The sequence below is a fragment of the Caloenas nicobarica genome, chromosome Z (assembly GCF_036013445.1).
Source record: "Caloenas nicobarica isolate bCalNic1 chromosome Z, bCalNic1.hap1, whole genome shotgun sequence".
Taxonomy (NCBI): domain Eukaryota; kingdom Metazoa; phylum Chordata; class Aves; order Columbiformes; family Columbidae; genus Caloenas; species Caloenas nicobarica.
The window spans coordinates 96794578-96820758 of record NC_088284.1 but is presented as its reverse complement, the minus strand read 5'-3'; the positions used below and the strand labels follow the sequence as shown (position 1 = coordinate 96820758).

Here is a 26181-nt window from a genome sequence, read left to right as displayed (position 1 = left end):
AAGTCTTGAAATAATAATGTCATTGATGGTGCTTCAGTTAAATACCTGACCCAAAGCATGTAATTGTGACTTCAAGAAGCACTTTTTTCCTAAACAATCACCAGCCGGACATAACATACATATACATACATACATATATATATATATGAAAGGGCTTTATTTACCTGTCAGTTATGATGGGGGAAAGTAAGAGTGTATATACTATAGAAAACACAAGAATGTAAGTCAATCCAAACATTAAGAAAATAAACTCTCTATTTTTAATTTGAATTCATCTTGCTTGTGTTCTCTTTACATTGAAAAGTTTCTGAGAAATTTATAAAAACAGAGTCTTGAAGATATTTAATTTTCAGGTCAGTCCTGGAAAAGTGGGTGTCACATCTTACCTTTTTCATACTCAGAAACTCCACTGTGTGATAATAGTGGTTCTTCATTGCATGCTACAAGGAGAGATGAATTTGCCACAGGATGGATTGTGATGTTCCTTCAGGGAAAAATAAACAAATAAACAAAAAAATGGAAGAAGAAACTAGTGGTTAATTAAAAATATGAAAAGCAGAGATACTTGTGATCAAAGCCAGCAGAGAGCCAATTTGAACATCTGGATTTTGAATGAATGAATGAGCTGTTTTCTTTCCAAAATGCAAAATTAATTGGGACTTCAGACTTTGAGATTAAATCTTTAAAGAAAAAACAGGGTGGGGATTTACTGAGCAGGTTATCAGATAGTGGTGGCTGTGAAATGGAAGACAAGAGCAGCTAAACCAATGAGTCTCAGATGAGGATTGCATCTGAAACCCTGTCTTTCCCCAAATATCTGATTGCAAACTAGTTTCACCTAGGAGCTAGACATCTGCCCTTCCCAGACTAACTCCCAGAAATGTTATACCTAATTCCTGAGCCCTCAGGATAAACCACACTTACGCTGAGGTTGTGTTTATGTGAACCTCTCTTGAGAAAGACTGAGGATCAACCTTTCTTGTAGTAATGATGAATTTTGGGTGTTCAGTACAGTCTTGGGCCACTATCAGGTTGCAGCTTTTATTGAAAAAATATGTACAGCTCACATGATCGAATGTTTTGAAATCTCCCTCACTGACTTCACATGTGGCTGCAAAACAAAACCAGAAAGGAAATGGCAGATGTGACAATGGCATGCAAGCTCCTGCGAAGTATAGAAGGCCACCTCTGTAAAATTGAACTACCCAGCAAACAGGAAAGAAACTTCAACATTTCCTTTGCAGATGCTTTCAATGCTGTCAGTCTCTAAGGGCAGGATAGCACCACAGAATGACTGCCACTTATAGACTACACTAGTGTTGATTTTGATTACATGCTAAACACAAAACCCGAGGTAACAAGGACTAAAATGTACCAAATTCTTGAGAAATCAAAAATAATAACCATTATAAAAATTAGTTCCCATATCCCACAGAAGTGCTATGCACCAACCAGCTAACACTCACAACTCCTTTTTGAAGAAAATAAACAGGGCAGAAAATACACGATCTATCTTGTACCCATCACCTCATGCCTCTCAATGCAGAGAAGGCACATTCTTAGATGAAGCAAAAGACAACCTCTACTCTTTGCAGTCAGGAGTGATTCCTGAATTCTGAATATTTACATCAGTTTGAAGTATCTTCATTCACCTGTCAACAAACATTCTTTTAAGTGAAGGCGTGAACTGCTGAGAAGGCAGGGTTAGAGACGCTATGCTTCCCTAGAAGACAACTACAAGGAAAGAAAAGGCCCAGTCATGGCAGTGGATGGATCTACAAACATTGCTTATTCATGAGTCAGGCATATAAGTAATATTTACATTGATCTTCTTGTGCTATTTGTGAAGCTATTTGAGGAAATAAATTCCAGGCAGTGATATCTTGAGTCTCGTAAGGTGGAGTTGGGCCTAAAGGCAGAGTGAAAGGCATTCGGAGTGCCTGACAGTAAAGTGTTACCTGAAAAAGCAAAAATTAAAATGCATCAAGATAAACTGAACAATATATGACTACAAACAAAAAAAAGACTCTAGTGAGAAAAAAATCTTGAAGATGTATATATACTACTATATATATACACTACTGCAGTTGTGTTAGTCTCCCCAGGATGCATTCAAACTTCATCTATGTCAGTTACTTTCCAATGTCCTCAACAATTTCTCAAGAAGTCAAGAAATGTGACTATAAAACAATGATTCCTCACAAAAGCTTAAGGTTTAAGTGTTAAGTAACTTCTTAAAAAATAAGGTAACAAGTTAAGTAAATGAGTAAATTGATGAATATGTCTGGAAAAGTGAACAGCATACATTACAGGCTGAAAGCTGGCATGATGAGCTTTGGGGTAAGATCCCTCAATATAGCTAAAATTATACTTACCAAGAGAATCAAATTAATGTCTAGCTTGCCTACTTTTTCAGATATATTAAAGATACTGCAATACTGAAGCGCTATGGAAGGTTAAAGACACACTAGTTTAACTGTGTATGAGTAGCTAGCTGTTATTAATTTGCCAGAGATCTATAGGGGAAGTTTTTCAAAGCCGTGCATAGGAGTTTGGTGTACAAGAACTAATTAATCAGTAGGATTCTGTAGATCCAGCCTGTGTGATCTACTCTGAGAATGTAACTGCCTGTCTTGGTTTGGTTAAGGCCAGCTGTATTTGTGGCTGTCATAACTTGCTTGGACCTGACTCATCAAGTGTGGTTGCTGCAGATGTGGTACTTGAGTGCCAACAGAGACAGATGCCATACGTGCTTGCAATGGACTGCAAGGTCTTCTCAAGGCCTCCATTATCTGCTCTGAGACCCCTATACATCCCACAGAACTAGTCACACTAGGTAAAATGAATAAAGGTGTGAGTGTAGAGCAGTCATACTCGAGGCAATTTTGGCTTAAGAGCTGTCCTCAGTATGGAAATAAGGTATTTGACTAGAGAGTCTGATTTTCAGCTTATCGTTACACTGCATCAAAGCAGCACAAAATCAAGAACACTCTTGTATGTGTTTCAAGACCCATGTGATATACTCACGTATATAGCAGCTTCTCTAAAACAGAATGTTTTTCTTTTTTTTTCTTTAAGTATCAAAATGTTATTAGTTGAAAATCCATTCAAGGTAAGGAAAATAAAAAATTGACACGTACCCCAGGAGCTTTAATTACTATATCAATTGTTCGTGGAGATGTTGCAGCTGCCCTTACTATAAATTCATGAGATGGATTTCTCTGATGTGCTTCTGAGAAGCCCAACACGAGTGCTGCACCAGGAACGTATTGCATGAATCTAGAGATAAACAAGATGTGACAAAATCAGGTACATGAGCAAAAGCAGACATAGCAGGAGAAGGAGGAAGACTACTGGAAGTTCTGAAAAATCAGAGTAACAACAGAAAAACTGAAAAGTCAAGGAAATAATACTTTGTGTCAAATTAAATGGTTGATTTTATCCAGGGGAAATGCATTGGTTTTATTTTGCTCATTTTACCTGGATATTTTTTTTAAGACTGAATAGAAGAACATTAAAAAAATTAAAAAAGCATTTTGAACTGAAATATCAAATAATTTAATATGGAAAATAAAATTAAACTTGTCAAGTTTTTAAACATTTGGGGGATATCTTTTAACATGAAACATGTAAAGGAAGTGGTATGCATTTACAAAATACTTTTGTGCCATTTAACTTGTGTTTTCTATAAAAAAAATAAATCGCAGACATGTTTGGGTTGAAAACTTTCATTCTGTTCTTTCAGTGTTTTTATAAAGCAAACTAGTGTAAGCAATGCAACATAACAACTTAGGAAAGGGCAAGTTACATACTCTGTGCTTGTCTTTTTTATCCAGGATGGAAGGTTTCCCCACTGGACCTTCAGCTGCATGGCTGGCTTCTTTGCCAGTTGGCCTGTGGTAGCCATGGCTGCTATCCTGTAGTCCTGGCACTCCTTGCCCCATCTCAGTCTGGCCTTTAACAACAGAAACAGTCACCCCAGTAACAGAAAAGAACCACAGAACCCCCTCAACCCTTTCAAAATGTGAGTTTTTCCTCTTTCCTGCAACTTCACGTTGATTCTTTACGTTCGCAGGTCTTGGGGTTCATAATCAATTCTTTTTCTATAAAGAATAGTGAAATATCAGGCTGAATTTGTTAATTGCAGCAGCAAAAAGCAGAGGTCTATAAATTCTTATGCAAAGATCTCTTGCATTAAAAGGCACATGAGAAGCGCAGCAGCAGGAGACGCAAAAAAAGATAAGTAAAGACCTGTTCCTTTGTTTATGATGCTCTGTCAGGCATCAACCCATTACCCAACTTTACTTTTTTGCAGTTTTTCATATAAATCCTAAGAAATACAACATTTCAAATGCATTTGAGTTATAAGTCTTCTGAAATGAATTATACAGAGAAAAACAGCTAGATTGCCAGGCAAGAAAACTCATAGCGGAGCGAATAATAAAAAGCTAGTAATGAAGCAGTCAATTTTTCAAATATTTATTCTATTTCTACTGGTCATATTTTGATGCATCTTGAAAGTCAATATCTCTTTTTGCCAGATTTTGACATGGCTGATTTTTTTTTTTTTTTTAAATTCAAAAGAACGGTGAAAGATGCGAGCACCTACAGAAATTTCTCAAACTTTATGAAACATGTCAAAATATGTATGCTTTTCTTGTTTGGTTCTCCTAATAAGCAGGTGCTCTGTGCTTATTTAAAAAACTGGGCTTTTTAGATGTCTCTCTTGGCAATGCTGCCTGTGTGCTTACCTGTGCTTTCAGAGGCAGTATTACAGCATCAGCACACGCTTTCCAATTGGTTTCAGCCAGCTGAACCACAACTAGTTGCACATCAACTTTGGCAGCATTAGAACGAACATATGCTGTAGCTTGATAACCTTGATTTCTGTTGTCACTTCTTACTGCCTGTGCCACAATCGTAATGCCAGGTGGAATTACGTCTCCCAGGAAGTTGCGCTGAAAAACAACCCCCAACCATCTGTGCTTAAGTATTTCTGTGTATTCACTGGAGACCCTACAGTCCAGTTTATATACACTGATAGCAGGAAGCAGCCCTCATCCTTCGTCAGTTTAGTTTGTGATACATATTTCTGTATGCCAAATATCTGAGGATAAGTTTGGTTGGAATCTTGGTTATTTCATTACCACCAGGAATTTTCAAAGATGTGATTGTTTTGACATGGGATCCAAGACTCTTTCAAACTATCTTTATGCACTTAGTAAGATTTTGTGTGTTATTTTAATATTTCAAATAGCCCCCTACAATATGTACTAGATAACTTCACAGCAGTGTACACATTGACAATATATTTTAGTATACTGCAGCTCTTTCAAGCCAATTGATTATTTTGAAATCCTTCTCAGTATCAGAGTTCCCATAGACATTGTGTGCATTTGCAGATCTCTTTGTTCTCTTATTACGTAGATACCTTTACTTAGTACAATTACAGAATACTGAGTGTGTAATAAAGATGAAAACAATCTGTGCTTAATGGGACTTTACATTTAGCAATCAGTAATGACCATAGAGACTATGATTTTAGTTATACTCGGCATGCACTTCTGACCTCCGTCCACATCTAAAAATAATTATGCGGACTTAAGTTAAAAAAATCTTTGAAGAAAACTTATTTATTTCCTCCCCATTTTTACTTTAATGCAATTTATTTTGCATTTTGGATTTCATAGGAAAAAGAAAATTCTTTCCCCTTCAATTTACAACCCATTCCCTTCAATTTTTAAAATTTCCAAATCCAGGCTTTCATAAACTGCAAACACTTTTAGAAATAAGGAAACTATACCCAAGAAACCAGCAAACAAAACCCCGAAGCCAAGGGAATTTGGAAAAAGACCTTTTCATGGGGCAAAATATCTCAACGGATTTTGACTTTCCATTTACAAACTTGACTTGAAGGGTCCTTCCTGAGCCTAATCCCACCCCTCAGCTGGTGAGATGCCCCCACAGCCACAGTCCCGGCCCCGCAGCTAGCAGAGCTCGGCTTGTGTGTCCCACACAGTCAGTACCTCGCGGGCCAGGCTGGAGCCGTGGCTGTGGTGGATGCCGACTCCTCTGCCCATGTGGCTTCTCCTTGAGTTGTGGCCAGCGTTTTCTCTGTGGCGGTGGCTGCTGCTCCTACTGCTGCTGCTGCTGCTGTTGCTGTGGCTGCTTTGCGACTCTGAGGAAGATGACGATGAACTGCTTGATATCTTCCGATCTGGATGCTGTGAAACAAAAACAGTTTACAAAGCTAGGTCATGGCCTCTAGTTTTACAGCGTGGACATCAAAATCAGAGCTATCAGCCTCTCTCTAGAGGTAACAGGCTTAGACATATCTAGAGTGTTATTTTTATTATCATAATGCAGGCATTAAATATGTTGGGTAGGAATGTGCCTCGGATGCAGCTGGACCTCTCCGCTGATAGGAAGGCTGTGTAGACAGTGATTGTAAATTGCAACATCACATTGTCCAGCTCTAATGTTACGGAAAATAAAAACTGACAATAAATGGTCAAACATATCCATATTGTTTAGAAATGAAAAAAGAGATTACAACTTAATTAAAAACACTGAAAATCATCTTCCTCTGTCATAAGCAGGATACATAACAACTTTACAGGTAACGCCTACAAAAGCCACCGCATTATCATCCTTCTAACATTCACTTAAAATACCTCTGTGCCATAATGCATACTGAACTGGTTTCTGATACAATCCACATACATGATGATTTTACCATGGCCCAAAAGCTGTGGACACAGCTATTCCTATATATATATATATATATATATTTATAATTCCCCCATGGTCTTTGTTATCTTAGCTTTGGCTGCATTGTACAGCCTCTAGCCCAAAGGTGTCTTGACTAAAATTTGAGGATTGCAAGTGCTGCAACAACAGAAGGATGTAGCACATTAGTTGGTATTTTAGTAATAAATATGCTTATTTTGGCCATCATCAATGCTGATATTGGACATTATGGAAAGCTCAAGTGAAATAAACCAAACAGAGCCCTTCAGTAATATGTTTGATCATATCAACTGTAGCCACCACAGGAATGTGCAATGAATTAGGGACCTACCCAATGGACATGAGCAGACCTGAAATGGAGCCGGTATACTTTTGGAAGGTGATATTCCTGCAAAATTCCAAAAGAAGTTATTACATATAGCTCAGTAAGGATCACCTCCTAGCAGAAGACAAAGCATTGGAAAAATTTACCCATTCTGTAGAAACGTCATTACTACTTCGATTGTTAAATTGGGACTTGACATGTTTCTGCTCAGCTTTTCTCTCATATTTGCTGTGGTGACGCGAAACACCAATGCTTCCGCTGCTGCTGCTGCTACTCTGTGTTTTATGCTTCTGCTCACGGACGCTTCTCTCTCCTTCAGCAGCTCTGGCATGTGGCAATGATGTGGTCTTGGACTGCTTCTTAGCCTTATGCTTTAGACCAGATGCTTTGCTACTGCTGCTGATACTCTTGCTTTTGCTGCTGCTACTACTGCTGCTGCCCTTGCTGCTGCTGCTACTGCTGCTGCTACTACTACTGCTTTTGCTGCTGCTGCTGCTACTGCTTTTTCTGCTACTGCTACTACTGCTTTTGCTGCTGCTGCTACTACTGCTTTTGCTGCTGCTGCTACTACTGCTTTTGCTGCTACTGCTACTACTGCTTTTGCTGCTACTGCTACTACTGCTTTTGCTGCTACTGCTACTACTGCTGCTTTTGCTGCTACTGCTACTACTGCTGCTTTTGCTGCTGCTACTATCAGTACTACTGCTGCTACTATCACTACTACTGCTGCTACTACTACTGCTTTTGCTGCTGCTACTATCACTACTACTGCTGCTACTACTACCACTACTACTACTGCTACTACTGCTGTCCCCAAAGGGGTAGAATTTCTTTTCTTTGGCTTTGGACTGTCTAGTTTTCAGATTTATCTGAGTTCCTCCCTGTGATGCCCTGTTGTTGGAGTCACTGCTGGAGGGGCTGCTCGTTGTACTCTCGGCACTTCTACTGGTGCTGATGGCACTGGACGATGAGCTTCTGGATTTCCTGGTCCCCTAGTTAATGGTGTCATTGGAAAAACAAAATTATTTTTCTGTATTCCTACAAATGGCTTTAAGTAAAATCAGCTACAGAGAGCTATGAATCTCTCTGCTGCCTTAGAAGACAAAATGTATGCCTGATAGCACTCTTGCAATACATTACAACAAGGCAAATTCATAATAATGTATTAAAAGCACACATAAGTAGAACAATACCCCAAATCTTTTTGTCATAATGAAAATGTATAGAAATTGTTGATCATACAATTACACATAACTAATGTTGGTAATGACAGTTCTGCAGCTGTGACTCAGAGCAAGTTGTGTAGGGAGGTGTCGGATATTTTCGCTACAGTTGCAGCAGCTGGAAAGAACAGATTACGTTTCGGGCACACAACACTTATTTTATGTCTTACAAGAGATTTACAGAAAAACTTAAAAAACCAACTTGCTTTTCCTAACATCCTTCACTTGCAAAAGAGATGAATGCGAATACAAGACCTGCAGAAAGACCTATGTACCCAAAAGCCTGTCCGTATTTTCCAGTTTTTACATACTATCTAATCAAAGGAGGTTACTTAGTAAAAGAAATATAAATAACTAGACTTAATGTAATATCTCCTGCAAATCTAGAAGTAGATTTTTACAGAAGTACCTGATTATCAGTATCATCAAGGATTTTCTTCACTCTTTTAATCATTTCTTTGGTGGAAGATACTTGTGCTGCTGGATCTTCAAATGTTACTAAACGTACCATTTTAGTAGGAGCTCGGTCTCCTGCTTGAAGTGTGACTTGTATTTTTTCAATTGGTGCCTCTGTGTAAACTGAAATTGCGTGACAATTAGTATGAATGTTAGTATTAGCAACTGAATAATAGAATAAGCCGATTTTTTGCTACAGTTTATTTATGCATTCTTCTCCAAATGAAAGTCTAAATGTTCATTGATAATTTTTTGTATTGAGCAACTTTGTGAAAAAATTTCTCTAATAACTAAAGCACATACTAACAATAATGAAATTTTAAAATATTAGCATGATACTAGATTATTTTCAAGTCAATAAACAGAATGATCAGCAGGTTTAAGTCAAGTGAATGGGATTGCTTAACTAGATAACACAATGGGAATTAGAGAATTAGGCATCAGAGAGTAATTGAGGCTCAATGTTTGAATTGTAAAGAATGGCCCAATGGTTAGGCCATTAGTCTGATACTTAGGAGACCTAGATTCAATAGCCTGCTGTGCTTTTACTTCTTATGATCATGGATTAAGACATTAAGGACTAGATCCTGGCAGGGTTAATCCATAATTCCCTTTAAGAGTCTGGGTTTTTAGAGTGTAGCTACAGGACACTGCATCAGATCTGTTGCCCATGTCCAATTGCTCTGTGCTTGCATCCCAAATCCAATGATTCAGGATGCATCAGACACGCTCCGCAGGCACAGATCAGCTCTGCTTGATGCTGGCCATGCTGAGTGGCATCGCTGGGAGAGCTGGGAAACCCCTGCTCAGATGAGTGGGGGAGAAATGGATTCCTGCCACAGATGTAGTCTGTTGACAATACTGGCAGGGCTGGGAGGTCTAATGGTAGTTTTAGTAGTAGTTAAGATACAAAAGATATATATGCACATATACAAATATGTAGTTATATATATGCACACTCCTACCCACTCATTACTTTCTTTTTTATGCACAGTTGTATTTACCTGGCTTGAAGCTCATTCTGAGGGCGTGCTCTCCAACTAGGTAATATAAAGGCACATTTTTGATAAATGCTGCATGTACGCTTTTCCTCTCAATGCACACTTGAACCCCAAATGTACTTGCATTGGAGCACATGGACTGAACAAATGGCTCTTTTCGGGAAGAAGAGTGTCCGAAGGGAAAGTAGTTTTCTGAGGAAACATCTTCTGCAGACTGTCTGTCCTATTAGATAATACAAATGTAAAGTTAAACTAGACAACAGTAAGAGGAATATTTGCATGTTATGAATCCTGTTTCAGTAATAGTTACATGTGTTCTGCAGGAGGAATTAACTCGTTCATTTGAGATAGCAAGGACCTGACATAGGACAACTTGGTTTTCAGTTTGACAAAATTAACAACTGAATGGCTTGATCAGACTATCTAGTATAAAAAGAGCTTCAGGCTATAAGAATGGAAAATTATATCACAAATTAATTATATATATATATTTTTTTCCTGGCGTATTAGACGTGTTAACAGGTTCTTGATAAATCTGAGTGTGCTCTAGACTGACTGGAGTTCTTTTCTTTGGTTTACGATTGGGTCAAACAACAGAACCTTATCTACATCCATGAAAACTCTGTCTCAGTTGAGGTCTGACATGAATGAGAGACTTCATCAACTAGGTGGTCAAAGCATATCAGATGTTAGAAATTTCCACTCAAAACTATGTAATTTACATGTGCTAAGCAATGCTTGCAGAAGAACAAATTAAAATTAATTAAAATTAGAATAAAAGCCATGAAATGAAAACAATGATTTCCCGGGGCAAGAAAGCAAATAGCTAAAGACACATAATCATAAGCTTTCATTTCACCTGTAATACAAGTTTGAAATTATTTTTTTACTCAGTTTACAAACTTGTACGAACCCCACTGAAAAACTGGAATTTTAGTGCTATTATTTTATTTCCAAAGGAAATTCTAATGATACTGGGAAATTCTCCAGTTAGTGACATTTTTCAGTTGCTGTTCATTTAAGACTAACTAAAGGGTAATGAGTTTTTAAGAAGGGCAGTGCAGAGGCACAAGCAGAACAACTTTGCTTCTTCTAGGATATTAGAAACTGTTCTCGCTGACAGTACATTTGCCTATTGAGTTCTCCACAGGGAAGTACAGTACTCACCCTCTGTTCGCCTCTAATCTGAAAACCTGTCAGAGTCGCAGGACAACAATGAAACCAGATCAGAATAGTGTGTTCCTCACCTCCGTCAGTCTTTCACTGAATGAATTGTCACAGTGATGCATTCACAACTCTGCCCATCACAGAAAGCCCCTACTGGCTTTTACGGAAAACTGTAGCTCAGGAAGTCATTTGACTTGACGCGCAAACTGCCATCCAACTTTGAATCAGGATGTTTATAGGCATTAAATTTGGCTCTACAAGTTGAGCGATGGAGTGTCTCATGGAACATTTGTGGCTGCCCCAGGAACGTGATGCTTGCATAATGGTTGCAAAGTATTTTAAAGATTGCGGGCCTATCCTGTAGATGGCACTGTAAAATTAATTACTAAAGAAAATGCTTTTGCTTTTGAAAGTGTTGCAAGTCTGATGAATTACACTCCAGATTTTAAAATAATATTACTATAGGGCTATTTGTGTTATTAGATTGAACCTGACTTATTTTGAGTGAAGCAGCATGGGTCAGAGATGAATTGTTCATTTTTCTAAAGAGAAAATAAATGGTCTCCCACTGACTAAAAGCCCAAAAAAGAAGAGTCAGACACTACATCATTTACCCTGATATTATCAGTCTCTCCTGATGCAGAATCTGAATCGAAGGACATCTTCATTATGTCAGGAACTGCTTCAGGTAGAAGAACTGGAATCATCTTACTAGAAGCCAAATCTCCAATATTTCGTGTAACAGCAAATGTCTTAGACCTGCAGAATAAACATTAGAGTAAACCTGTATCAATAAAGCACTGCTGAAGAAAATACCTGAATAATGCCTTGTAGCACGTACTCAGCAACAAGTATCATACCTTGCAAATTGCTTTATATATATTTACAGCACCTTCCCTCTTGTATTTTCAAGGATTGCTAAGAGGGAATAAAGACATGGACCAGTATCAGGGGCAGATAGCTCAGTTGGGCTTTTAGAATCACGTGTAAAGGTTAAAAGCATTGCAGCTGATGATGTCTCTGTATGCCTAATAACTTGAAGAACAGCCCACTTACTTAGAGACCTGGCTGTGGATTATATTATTAATTTTGTGAGTCTCCTATTTTGATCTTCTGAACTTTTAAATTTTTAAACTCATCTTCTGTGTCTTTACTGCTAAACTTAATTCTCATTTCCTTTGACATTATATTTGGGAAAATACTGCCATAACTTCAAAAGCCTAAGCTGGGGACTGGTGGCTACTGCATGCTGCTTATTGTGCAATGTTTGTTAAAGTAGAATTAAAGAACGGAGCCTGAAATCACCAAAGTGCGTCCAGCTTGATCTAAATTGACTGGTACTCATGGCTTGGCAAGACATCACAGAGAGATGTGTGGGAAGCTTAAGAGCCTATTTACATAAATGTTTTCAGTAAATTGTTTCCAGCATTGTGGACTCTAAGAGTATTAGTTAGGATCCAGGATGAGTGATATAGGGTGCAGCACACGACTGAGATTCTCGCGGCTAAATGTCCTGATCCCCTGGCTCTGCACCCCACCTTCTTCATAGAAGTTGTTACAGTGCTGTGATAACTTTGAGTTTTGTCTCGGGTCAGAGAAACATCTTGAATACTGAATACTTTTGAGAGATGAAAATCTATTTCCCTCAGCTATTAGCATTGTGCTATCTCTACCTTTTTAGCCATTTATCAGCACTAACATCCAGCTCAAAATTCCCCATGTGCTGTTTCTCAAGTATGAAGCTGATCTGCTTGCCCTGGGGCTTTTGTGGTCTGCCAGTGGAGGTGGCCTTTGTGACAGTGAAAGGAAAGATCATCTGAAAAATGGTCTCTGTTCTAATATGGTCCACACTGTACTAGCCTGGGCAATTCCAATCTATTTGAAAGAAGAATTTGTATTCATTTGATAGTCCTCTCTTCCTCTTGAAGGCTCCTACTGCGCTGTATGCACTGTAAAGCACACAATTGCACTTCATGTGGAACACCTCAATAAAACGTGTGTCACCTGTGGGCTTTGTTTTCTTTTCCATCTCTCTCTCTCTCTCTCTTTTTTTTTTTTTTTTTTTTTTTTTTTTTTAGATAAGGACATGACAGCAACGCTCCATGCTGGGTGATAGGAGAACCTCGAAGAAAGAAATCTGAAATAAAATATTCTCCCTAACAAGCTGAAGAGATAAAAGAAAATACAAATCAACTTGCATTTCAGATGGCTCATCTGGGTAAAGGGACAAAAAGGGAAATAGTTTTTATTTTAATCCTATTCAATAATTCAAATGACCACTGAACTGCAGGCTGAGTCTCCAAGCAGAAAGCCCTAGGGTTTCTTTTCCAAATTTTTTAGTATTTTTTATGCCAATAGTCTACTCCTGCCACCTAATGAAAGCGGAGGATCGATTTCTTCCTGTTGAGCACAGAGCGCCGACAAATGTAACTGCATCACAGGTGACACATGTCAATGTCTGCAGAATCACACGACACAGTAAAAATAGGCTACAAGAGCCAGCTCTGGTGCTTTAACAAGAAAAACAGTCACAAAGAAGGCCTAAAGCTATGGTATGAAAGAATCTGTTCTCTCTGATCCCACACAAGGGAGAAAAAATAAAAGGGAGATTTTCCAATATGTATTAGTGTATTTTTTGGATGAGAGAAGAAGCTGTGCTATAGTATAAGCCAAATTCTCTGCAGGGGTAAGGGACAAGCAATTCAGCTGTGTTGGGTCCACTGATATTTCAGTGAGTGTGGCCTTACATACATCCCTAACATGAGGACAGAAGAGCTCAATGTCTGTTTAAAACAAAGAAAATCAACGAAAAACTATTTTCCCAGGTTTCAAAGCACAGCATGACATCGTATCTAAATAAATGAGAAGCAAGAGACAATCCTCAAACCAGATCTTACCTCTCTTTCCACTGTGGTGAAATGAAAAATTTTGCCTTTCTTATGTATCATCCTTCTGACCTTGGTGCAAAGGTGTTATAAAAACAGACTTGGAGTGCCGGTCATGTCCCTTCTCTGTTCCCAAACACCCCGCGCTGCCTCGCGAGCTCACAGTATACACTGGCTCTTCTGCATTTTCTGCTACACTTACTGTATACATATTGTATACAGTGTCATAATTTTGTAATTCATCTTATAAATAAGATGCCCATGTCAAGCAATTTCTGCTTATCCTACAGTTAAAACAAGCAAAAAAGCCCTATGACAGAAGCTCTATTCAAGATTATGTATATACTTCAGTAGGCTGTCATTATGAATATATGATATATCTGCAAAGTGCATTCTCTGGCAGCTCTCCATATTTATACTTTAATCACAGGGCTCTAATTTTTCTCTGAAATTTATTTGACTTTTACTCCTTCCTTTACATTTGGTTTAAAAGTATGTTTAAGTAGCCATCTGTAGTATAGCAAATAATTATGTTAAAAGAGCTTTAAAAATAACTATTATTTTTAATTAAATTTAACTTTGATTGGACTGAATTGAGACACATGCTATATATTCTCTCTGTGGTGTGGTTAATTATTTTGCTCTGATTTTTGCTATAAAGAAAGTCAAGTCTGTACTGTACTGATTTGTCTTGGGAATGCATTCTTTCTATCCAGAAAGTTTTCATTATTTTTTTCTTTAGAGTCTGTAATTGCTCACCTGAGTTTCTTTTTGGCTCCTGAAAATTTATATAAATCCCACAGCTGTGACAGGTTATAACCTGTATAGTGTGTAGGATATAACTGAACTTAATGCTATTGAAGACTGTTTGCTTCCTGAGTCTGGGTGTGAAAGATGAAGGGGAAAATAATATCACATCCTGACTAGCTTTAATGACAGGTACTATAGAAAGTAACCCACTGACCATCACAACAAAGTGCCTAATACTAAAATGTTTTGAACAGAGCTCACAAACAAGTGAAAGAGCAAAGCTTTCTAGAACCATTTCTTTAAATGGGCAATTTAAAGCTAACAAGGGAAGGTGTCAGAATTTCTCTAAAATATTGAATTCAATTGGTTCTTTATTCTTTGGTGGATCTATGCAAAAGTAAGGGATAATCTATTTTAAACTAAAATTTTTGACTCATTCTATATAGAATATATGTATTCTTTCTCTATCGTGCCTGCTTGTTTCTCTTTGTACCTTTAAGATTTTACTTTGCTTGGTCTTTGACCTCCTCAGTGATATGGTTCAATGTCACATTCTCTAGTTATTGCTTTGCCTTCACTTGTACTCATTGCTTTTTCATTGCTCTTTGTGGTTTCCACTAACCATTTGTTTTGTAACAGTGAATGGGAATGCTTTTTGGAGAAAAATTGATGGTGCTAAAAGTTAGCTAGTGAGTATTAGCTTTCTCATACACTTGGCATTATAGAGCTATTTCCGACTGACTACTTCATTTTATAAATGATAATGCTGCAGGGTCTAGAGCAGGGCTTGGACTGGAACTCATGGACTCCTCTGCTATAATCCCCTGCCTCTGATACCGACTTGCTTTATGCTTTCTGGCAATGCATTTAACCCTTTTCGTGTTTGGTTTTATTTCCCTCTAAGTCAAAGGAGGAAAATATTTTTTATTTTGCTTTGCAGGGAGGACCCTTCTGCTAACATTTCCAGCTCTGCCTGAGACTCTGAACTCCGTATCTGTGTCCCATACTCTCATTTCAGTTCATCATCCTTATTGTATTCATTAACATCTGCCTCACCCTCTTCAACTGTGAGAGCTTGTGCCTACTGACCTTGATGACCTTGGGAGCAGATTGCCCTGCTCTTCACAAGAAACTGAATAAAACCTTTGGGCTGTGGTGCCCCAGCAACTCACATACAGCTCACCGATGCTCTGTGAACTGCCAAAACCTTCCTTCTGCATGGAGAACCTGGTTACAGTCACTTTTGATGGAGTGGAGGAATTGTCTTAGGGAGGAGGGTGTGATGTCAAATGCCTACTAGGATGGTCTGTGACCACTGAAGGGCAAGGTAGAATAATGATTAGCCTAACTGGTGGCTAAACTGAGGAGACCTGCAGTGCTTCTCTGGGCCAGCAGCCATGAATGCTAATTGCAACCGGATCAAGCAACTAAGCTCTTTTGTTATGGCTGTATTCCTAGACCAGAAACTTGTTAACATTTCCGTGCATTGTATAATAGCTGATTTCTGTTGTCAGTGATGCTTTTTCCTTTGTGACGAATTTTCAGCTTGTCTTTCTCAGTATTTTTTCATGTGTGTGTATGAATGTTTTCTAAGCTTTGGTCTACTGCTTTGATTCCTTGGACATACTCTTTCTATTTCTTCCATCTTTTTGTACTTGTATTTCCATCTGTTTTCTTTTGTTTGGCATCTGGCGACAACAGTTTTCCATAGTGTATTGTAATTGCATGCATTGATAATAAATCAAGTAGATCTAAGAGGCAAGAAAACCAAATGGCAGCCACAGGGAAACAAGGTAAAAATACAAGAAACACCAAATCCTCTATGCTTCAAGGCATCAAATGCAAATATATGTGAGTTATCTGTTATAACTGATAGGATTCAGGGGCTTATACCTTAGCTAGTGTCTCCAGTCAAAATGTATGTATTGAGATTGAAATTTTATGCCATTTGTGTTTCAGATAGCTTACGGGTCTCAACAAGTGAGAAGTGGTCCTAAAGAGGATTTTCAGGTGAAGGCCACAGAAAGTAACACATATTTTCAAGCAAAGCTTTGGTACATGTCACTTAATTTAAAATAAATAAACTGCACCAATCATTGCCAGTTACCCAGGCTGTCAGTGAAAGACAAGATCCCTAAGCAAACACTCTGTTTTATGTGGGAAGACTCTGCATTGCTACATAGGAAGATGGTAAGTGCTATGTCTTACCTTACACTAAATATGTTAATCTCATCTTTACATGGTGGAATTTCAATTTTGATATTTTTTTCCTTCATATGGACAGTGGCAACAACATTCACAGGTACATGAGCATTCATTTTGGTGTGTGCTTCCAGTCCTGCCTGGACCATCTGTGTGTTGATCCCCATTACAAAGGTCATCTCCTTAGCCATGCTGAAAACATAGAAAGAGGGTAAAAATACGTTCAGACAGCAAAGAGCTGGTCAATTTTGATGGCCTCTATCACTTGGAAATATAATTTTTTTATTTGATACTAAATATTTACCTTAGACTCATTTTGGATCGCAACCTAATGTTGGCATTTAGCAACTCAGTCAATCTGAAATCAGACTTTGGAGAAGGTGTAATCTGTGCTTGAACTATTACAAAGAAAGCAAAAAAAGAGTTAAAAATCCCTCCCAATCCTGACAAGCATGTTTATGTTGCTCAAGTCTTGAAATACGTTACCGTTTCCTGCCACTTTTGTGACAGAAGAATAATAGAAGCTGGTCTCTGTTGGGAACCCAGTGCAGGTGGGCACGATATGACGGATCTCAGAGGATAGTAAAGCCTTGGTCCATTGCCTCCCTACACCACTCTGAAGGTTACTGATTATTCTCCTTATCGAAGGGATTTTTTCATCAGGTCCGTACCATGCCTGCAATTACAGAGTTCAACTTGTCTAAATAAGCAGAACTTGAATATCATGATCTGTGCCTCAGGGGAAAGTTTGCCAGCAATTATTACAGCTGATCAAAGCTTGACCTTATTTGCCTTGGTTAATACTAAAGACAAAAACTCTCTTGAATTAATGAGTTAAAAAAGGGGAGAGAATGTGCGAAAAAACCAGTACTATAAAGCTTTTGAAGCTTGGGTGGTTGTGTTTTGAAATGATACCTGCAATGTATTTTGGATGGCATTTTTGTCCAGTCCACCAAAGAACAACTCTTGGCCAAACATCTTCAAGTAAGCTGATGCAAAAGGTTTGTCACTGGAGAATGCCTTCCAGTCAGAGAGCTGCATGAGAAGATGAAGAAAGCCTGATTCTTCGTAACATTTGGGGAAGAAGTACCTTAGAGATTTTCCTTCCCCAAGAATTTACCATTTTCAGGACTCCCTTGAAGTTGTAGCCAGCCTCCCAGTCTTTGTCAGGAGAGTAACCTTTAGCAAACATCTCCTGCAGTCCTTCAACTGTTATTCCCACCTATGGGAAGCAGCGAACTGTAAATGCCAGTTGGATGATGGTTGTAAGAAGGGACGAGAGGGCAAACTGCAGGTAGACCCAATTACCTCCAAGGGATCAGCCACTCTTCCGAGGAAATGTGTCCGCAGCTGGGACATTGCCATTGCTGGAATTAAGCTGCCTGCATTATTCAATACCAAATATTTAGCTGCCAGTCCGCTCATAAGGAACTCTGAAGAGAAACAGGCAGTAAAACACAGGTAGTTTTTTAAAGCCACAGTGTGCAGATTGTATCAATTTACTAATTGCATAATTCAACTGATAAAGCATGATATGAGAAAGGCCAGAAAATCCAGCTATAAAACTGATGTTATAAAGCAGTGATAAAAAGAATATTCTGCATTTTTGAACTATTAATGGGCAAAATTACAAGCTCCCGCTCATTGCATGGTGGTTATGCAATTTTTCCAATTGCTTATGCTGTATCATTTACATCTAGTCACATGCTGCAACATCAGCTTCTCAAATGCTTTTATGAGACATCATTGAGGGCAACTTGAAAACAGATCTGCCATTCTTTACTAATTGTTTAGGGGAAGTTATATAGATGTCCTATAAGGACAGATGGTGAGGTGTAGATTTGTCTCAAATGACTCAGATGCAATTTAGTACATTTGGTTCCAAATGCTCTAACTCCTAACATGAAATGCACTGATCGTTAAGTACTTGTTAACTACTGAGTGAACTTTAAGCAAGCAGAATTTGTGTCTATTTATTTTCTCTACTTTAGATATATCATCTATAATGTTCTTAGATACAGATAATCAGTGCAGAGCACAGTTATGTATTCCTCCCGATCTTGGCGCAGGTCTATACAGTCCTGTTTTCTGAGTTAAAGTAATCCCACAGCTTTTTTAAGTTTCCTCAGGTTTCAAGAGGAACAAGGCTGACATGATATGTAGACATCATGGTACTTACTGATACTTAATAAGAAATGTTGCTCATAAATGATTAAATCATTATATAGAATTCACTGACTTGAAGAGAGCAGAGATATTTTCCATACCTCAGGCATTACATAGTGCTAATGCTCTACAAAAATATTTACCAATGAAAAATCCTACTGACAGTCAGATGAGGCATAGCAGCCACTTCATTGTGAGAGTGTGAGGGCTCCTGCATGTATCTAAATGTCTTGCCCCAAGGAAGAGGGAAAGAAAAATCAGTGGTCAAAGAAAGTAATCTTCGGTACTTATGAACATTAGTACAAATAATTATACGAATCTGTGCATATTGAAAGTCAGATTCTCTCAGTCTTCACATTGAGCAGAACTGAGGTTGTCCTTCTGATTTCAGTAGCAGTGTGTAGAGCATGAAGCACTATGTGTGGTGGCCATGTGTGACAGATTCCAGATTAGAGATAGATTCAGCTGACATTATTGCCTGTCATTAAAAATTCAGCATCTAGCACCACAAGGATCTGTAATGCTGAGGGCACATTTTTGTTTTTAGGAAGGAAATAGGTACTGCATTACAGCCGTCACTATGGTAACTCTTACCGAATGGGCTCGCTGAAACACATTTCACCTGTGGCTAGTGGTGACAAATCAGCTCAGAAAGCTGGGAGATGGAACCTTCTCCCACACCAGTGTAATAGGGGATTGACTTCATTTAACTAGCCAAGTTATTCAAGTCTAAGATTAGCATGTGTGAGAAAGGATCTTGTTCCTTATTTTTCAGGATGAGAAGTTTAAATATTACATATGCACGGTAACTAAATTTCTGACACTGGTCTTCACCAAGAAGTAACAGCAACTCACTGATGTGCTGCATCTCCAGGCTACAGCCAGAACAAAGTAATCCATTTCACGTAACTCTCTGTCAGCTGCCCTCATACATACTGAACCCTGTGTTCTCACTGTGCAAAAATTCAGATAGCTTCATTTTGAAACCAAAAATAAGAAGAGAAAATGAGTACCTAAAACTCAAAACACAAATCTGCGTATTACTGGAAAATGTCTCTCTCCTTGAATGCATTTTGAATGGTACAAAAGTTCACACAGTGCATATGAGCGACTGTATTTCTTTGGGCACTCTCCCTCTCTAAGGCAGCAAGCATGTGTATCATATATTGCTGTGGTTGTTGTGGTATGTATTATATTTACTTTTATTATAGAACAGATTAAATAGTCATGTAAAAATCATGGAATGGGCAGGGCAACAATAAGGTCTTTCAAATCACTCCCTCCCTCCAAAAACAAGGCAAAAGTATAGTACACTTAGCACTGTGGATTTCAGATGTTTCAGAGTCTCTTTTTCTATTGATTACTTTGAAAATAATTGTTGCATGTACCAGTGAATAATAGAAGTGCTAAGAACATCCAAGTCCTCCTAGATAAACAACATGTGTGAGGAGACTGTGTTTGTGGATATAATCTCATAGTCTGCCAGCTACATATGCCAAATCGCTGAGGCTGTCATGGTTATTTACATAGGGGAGTTGCTTAAAAAAGTCTCTACTGAGAAAAATACATACATGGAAAATGGAAATAGCTAGAATTTGGTCCAGCAAGAGCTGTCTTCTAATCTGGTCCTCCCCACTCTGACTACATTTTCATGTGCAACAACCACTGAAGTAACTGGTCAGCCTCCAGCAGTAAAGAATCCTGATAGGAAGGTGCAAGAAAAATCTTTAGACCTTAAGCCTGAGGTAGCTGTTCATGGGTGCAAAGAATTGTCACGTTCAAATGTTTTCAGGGTTTACTGTCTCACTGGGCACTACTGTTGGGGTGAAGAGTATTTAACATCACATTGGAATTCAGAAAGAGTTGCAGGTGTTCAGCACCAGCAGAAATTAATCCACTTCAGCAGTAATTTAGGTCCCTTCTGTTTGTTTGGTGTTGAACAATGGTATGAAATTGTTAAGCACCACTGAGACTACAGCATTTGATACAGGAGCATGTGCCTCACCGGATAATGAAAATGGAGGGTTAGAGCCCCACAAGCCCTCTGGTAATTTCATGCTGGCAATGTACAATGCAAAACACACAGGGACCTACACACTCTCCAAATGGTGAGACTGAGATTTTTTTTTTTTCACTGAACATACGAGAATATGGAGGAACAACATGCAGCTAACCAGCTGGCTAGGAGAATTGGGTTCTTATACCGCACCATTTTTTTCAGACATCGACCTGTATATATTTCTTTACAAAGTCTTCTGAATCTTACCTTTAAACATACTGAAGCGGAAAACCTTGCTGAACTGATATCCAGATCTGTCAAACTTGGGACTTAATGCTCTGACAGCCATTCTGCAGGCAGAAGCCCTGAAAAAAATTCAGTGGGCACATTAACACCTCAATTAGTTTGCAACAAGTTTTTAATCTAAGGAAGGGATCTGGATTTTCCTTACATCACTTGAAGATCCGGAGCCATACTCCTACCCAGGGCCCTCAGGTGAGAGTAGATGAAACTTGCCACTTGCATGCTAGGTTCCTTCAGCACAGCATCAACTAATGTCATAAGTATTGGAAGACCTGGCTTGGTTTCAAGCAAAACCATGGCAGCTAACATTCGGACCCGAGGATGAATTTTGTGATTCAAGAAAATCTCAAGGGTGATAGCCTGGACCTGCAAATAATTGATACATTCAAATTTATAGTATGTTTGAACGTTTTGGTAATAACCATTCATCACTGGTGAATGATCTCTTCACCACTAGTGCAGTAAAAAATGGTATTATCTAATGGCAGGGGGGTTGGACTAGATGATCTTTTGAGGTCCCTTCCAATCCCTAACATTCTGTGATTCTGTAATTATTATGGCAACAATGTAGTCTGGCTTCCCACACAGTCAAAGTCAAGGAACTTTGTTGGATAACTTCTACATCAAATATATTATCTCTTTTTGAGCTATAGCAAAAATATATCTGTAGCATAACCACTCTAGGTAAAAGAGATCTCATGGATCCATCACATACCTGAGAAGTGGTTCCAGTGATCACTCATCCCTACCCATAAAGGCATGCCTTATTTCTAATCGCTTGATCTCCTGGAGCTCTTTCTGTTAGAATAAAAACTAGTTTTCTACCAGAAATCTCTGTGTCATGTAGGCAGTTTAAAACTGAAAGTTTATGCAACAAGTGTAATTTCCATGTTACTACTTGTGACCAATGTGTTTGACCCCAGCAATATTCAGTATCCAGACTAATTTTATACTGGAACCTTCCCAGTTTCCATGAGCTGCACTGAAGCCTTTGTCTCGAACTTAAAAATGGAAATGGATGGTGGAACACTGTTCTGGCAGCCCCCGCTGCGCAGCCCTGTCCTGCCTGGTACAGCACGTGTTCTCACTTGCTAAGTAAAAGTCTCATCCAGAAAACTTCAATGAACTTTGGAAGCATGCTGATTGGTTTTATATGTTTATATGTTTTTTGTATATTGGTTTTGCATATCTTGGTTATCAAATACCAAGGTAAAAGTGGTGACAAGGATGCAGTAGCCACTTTGTAAATGTAACTACCTTTTCAAACTAAACAATAAAAAAGACAGACCATGTATTAAGTCTGTTTAATACAAATATGGGTGTGTAGCTAGCTGCAAACCAGGCATGAAACTGGTTTTTGAACAATGAAAAATATGGCCAAAATAATTAACTTGGTCCAGATTTTCTCCAAAAGAAATGCATACAAAATGGGTGGTCTTGGTTCCCATATGGAAAGCCAGGCCAAAGGGCAAGCAGAGACACAGCATTGTTGTCAAATACCAAATTGGCTTTTTTCTTCCGCAGAAAATACCCTAACTCCTTGCCATTCTCTCCTCCCACTCTGCTTTTCCCCATCTAGCTCCTGCACTCTAGTAAATTGTTTCTTTATTCTTTTGCTTAAAAGCCTACCCTGGCACACTGTTGTCTGTGGATGAATACGTGCACTCTAACTGGGACTCATGCAAAAAATGAGTGTAATGGAAAAACTGATACAGATTAGTAGGAAAACAGTTAATGAAAGCTTTTATTTTACTTTTTATATTAAGTCTTATATAAAACAAACAAACAAAAATACATCAGGAAAAAAATCTTGCAAATGCAAGGTTTCCTTTTAGAGCAGATTGCTTTAAGGTGAAAATGATTGTAAAGTGATATCTGTGGTGGATGAGAATATGCCTGTGTAACCAATGTGCGTGATATTTAATAATTATCTTGTTCAGGGACAAAAGTCACATTTAGTAAATGTTCTGTTTATGACTTAAACTCACACAATGTCTGTGAATTTGTAATTAGGATGCAAACCTCTAGTATCTTTTTACAATAAGATCTGGTCCTGAATTACGATTAGATACGACACTCAGTATTAAATGTCAATTCTCTGAAAACCTTGTTTTCTGGTTCTCTCACATACCAAACCTGAAGTAGGACTAAACACATTTTGGTCAATAATTTAGCTTTCTGTCTAATGCCCTTGGAAAATAAATGTTTGCAAAGGAAATACTGATTTGTCTTCAACAAAAGGGTGATGAATGCATCCTTTTAATGGGATTTTTGTTGCAGCTGGAAATACTAGAGGTTAATGTCAAAAGGAATAAGACATACCAACTAAGGAATGGTTAAGTGTTTTAAAACCAAACCAAACCAAAGCATATTACAGCTATATTTGAAAAAAAGAGGTATGCTTCCCCCTCATCACGCATCATCGATTAGCAGCCTTGGGTTGGGTTATCATAAGTGCAAAGGAGGCAGCTTTGTTTCCTTACCATTTTGGGGTCTTTCATGCCAATGTTTTTCAGGGCCATCACAGCAGTCGCATGGACATTGAGTGGCAGATCTGAGGCACTGGCTGCATATCCTGGCAAACATTTCTTGATGTGCTTGATGCTGGCTGGATGTCCTACATTCCCAAGGGCTTTCAAAGCCAGGCAAATTTCTTCTGTGTTAGACTTGCTCAATGCCTCTCCTGCAAAGCCATGAAGTAGCTGAAAATAGAAAACAAATCTTCTGTTGAGTTCAATTCCAGCTCTTATCTCTATGCCATCCCCCAGCCTATTCTGAGGTTTGACTTTGGTAATTTCAGTTTGTTCAAATCACTTATTTTAAATATTTTCAAATTATTTTTGACCTCATGAATAGGACATTTTATTCATAGAACAAGCACAGACAAGAAAGCTGCAATGAACAGCTTCTTCAGCGCTATGCCTTAAAGTTATCAAGTAAGATTTTTAAAGGAAAAAGTAATGACTAGGAGCTAGTTTCCATTGCCTTTCAGGGTGAGTTGGGAACCCTGCAATAATGCTATTTGACTATCTCTGTCTAATATTTGAAGACAGGCGTGAAAATGCAGATACTGCTAAATTCTTCAGACCCTTAAATGAGATTCCTTAAGATATGACTGTAATGTTCCTGCGCAGTGCAGGGGGATTGGACTAGATGACCTTTGAAGGTCCCTTCCAACCCAAACTATTCTATGATTCTACAATTCTATGACTAGTGCTGGTGCCCTTAACTTCAGCTGTGTCAGCCTCCTTTTAGTGTGGATTAACAGCTGGCAATGCAATCATCAGGTCATTTTACAGCCTTCATCGTAATCAACTGGATCACACTTACATTTACGTAGCAAGATTAGAAATAGTGGTCTGAAGGCTGACTATGAGAAAAGAACTAAATCCTGACAGAAAAATGTTTTCAATGCTAAAAAATGGCTCTGAAAAAGAAACCCTGAGATGTTATAGCATAATTTCAATACAGTTCCAATGCTTTAAAATATCACATTTGAGATCCATTGATGATGTAGAAACAGTCCATTTGATATTACTAATTGAATGAATGGATATTTGAACTGTATTGAATAAGCCAATACAATCCTTTGCTTTGGGAAAGAATTCCCATTCCCTGGCACTGGGCTTCTCAGATTTAATTAGCTTAAGCGCATTGGTGGTGATTGTAATACAGGAGACACAATGTAGGAATGTTGGCCATGCCCATGTACTACAGGAAAACAACTAAAACAGGTACACAATGTATTGGGAACATCCTGCTTTTACTGGGGATGGTGGACTGAGCAGTGTCAAAGACCGAAAACATCTATTGCTCTTTCCCTCTCTATTACTGGCTGAGTGGCCAACCTCTGTAAATCATGACATGCACCTGTAGAATGGGGAAATGTTATTTACCGCCTATTTAGTTTTCATGCCTGCTGATTAAAAGCAGTGCAAAACAGGGAGGATATTACCATTATTAAAAGCTAATAGTATATGTGGATGACTGGGCTCTGCTTCTAGCTGAGAAATGGCTGGACTACATGACTTTGGGCAAAAACCTGGGCTTTTGTGTTGCTTAGTTTATTTATAACTGTGTATAAGTATCTATATTTGAAGTGTTTCAGAGCAGTGCCATGCAGCTTCATTAATAATTGGCAATAAAACACTCAGAGATACTCAGATAGAAAGTGCTATGAATTATATTCTTCTTCCTCTCATTCTCTTTTGTGCATTAATCTAAAGAGAAAAATGCTGTATTTAACCAACTGGGGTTCCTTTCCCCAAAGGAAACACTGTAGTGAAGTGAAATACACGTTTCTGAATAATGAAGAAAGAACTCAAGGCTTAATTTTTCTTTTAAACAATAAATAACAATGTGGTTACCTGGAGACATTCAGAGCAGGAGTCTGATGAAGAGCACTGTTTGTGGCACAGTGACGCGTAGCTGAGATGGCAAACCTTCCCAAGTACAGTACTTGAACGTGGGCAATGTTTTTTCACGATGAGCTGGGAAGAAAGCAGTTATTCGTTACCACCATTAATGAAGAGCAACAATATTAAAAAATGTGTTTCTGCCAAATGCAAGGCAAAACCAGGCTTTTGATGTTTTTGTATCGATGGATTTATAGTTAATCAGTGGATATTACTGTATTTGACAATGCAACCTTAAAGTAATTCCAAGTAACATCTGGAAGGCAGATCTGTTGCTTTTATAGTGTTTCAGATTTAAATTTGGCATCGTCTATAATCCGAAGGGAGGAAATCACCCAGTTATGGAATGGAAAAACACACTTTATTCAAGAAACATTCATCATTGTTTTATAATTGCCTCACCTATAGGTTCAAAAAACTTGGGATACATTGTGAAAGGACCGTAGTACTTTGGGCAGAGAGGAATATTTCGTATAAATGTAGGAGCTGAGAGGAGGCACCAGCCCACTGTTTCCTTGAGTGGGAAGCAGAGCATTGCT

General features: G+C 38.4%; 1 protein-coding gene across 1 annotated transcript in view; it reads right to left on the bottom strand.

Moving 5' to 3' along the window:
* Window positions 1-26181, bottom strand: part of LOC136002276 (vitellogenin-1-like) — a 42013-nt gene that overhangs the window by 5063 nt on the left and 10769 nt on the right. The window contains exons 10-32 of the mRNA XM_065657179.1: window positions 25595-25717; window positions 23711-23929; window positions 21376-21593; window positions 21192-21289; window positions 18068-18192; window positions 17880-17981; window positions 17675-17794; window positions 17246-17435; window positions 17064-17157; window positions 16766-16951; window positions 11537-11681; window positions 9759-9978; window positions 8708-8877; window positions 7852-8067; window positions 7222-7752; window positions 7082-7138; window positions 6027-6224; window positions 4752-4958; window positions 3813-3955; window positions 3141-3279; window positions 1823-1958; window positions 925-1111; window positions 387-484 (exon numbers count right to left, since the gene is read on the bottom strand). Coding sequence (XP_065513251.1) covers window positions 387-484; window positions 925-1111; window positions 1823-1958; window positions 3141-3279; window positions 3813-3955; window positions 4752-4958; window positions 6027-6224; window positions 7082-7138; window positions 7222-7752; window positions 7852-8067; window positions 8708-8877; window positions 9759-9978; window positions 11537-11681; window positions 16766-16951; window positions 17064-17157; window positions 17246-17435; window positions 17675-17794; window positions 17880-17981; window positions 18068-18192; window positions 21192-21289; window positions 21376-21593; window positions 23711-23929; window positions 25595-25717 — 3922 coding nt within the window. The remainder of the gene's footprint in view (window positions 1-386; window positions 485-924; window positions 1112-1822; window positions 1959-3140; window positions 3280-3812; window positions 3956-4751; window positions 4959-6026; window positions 6225-7081; window positions 7139-7221; window positions 7753-7851; window positions 8068-8707; window positions 8878-9758; window positions 9979-11536; window positions 11682-16765; window positions 16952-17063; window positions 17158-17245; window positions 17436-17674; window positions 17795-17879; window positions 17982-18067; window positions 18193-21191; window positions 21290-21375; window positions 21594-23710; window positions 23930-25594; window positions 25718-26181) is intronic.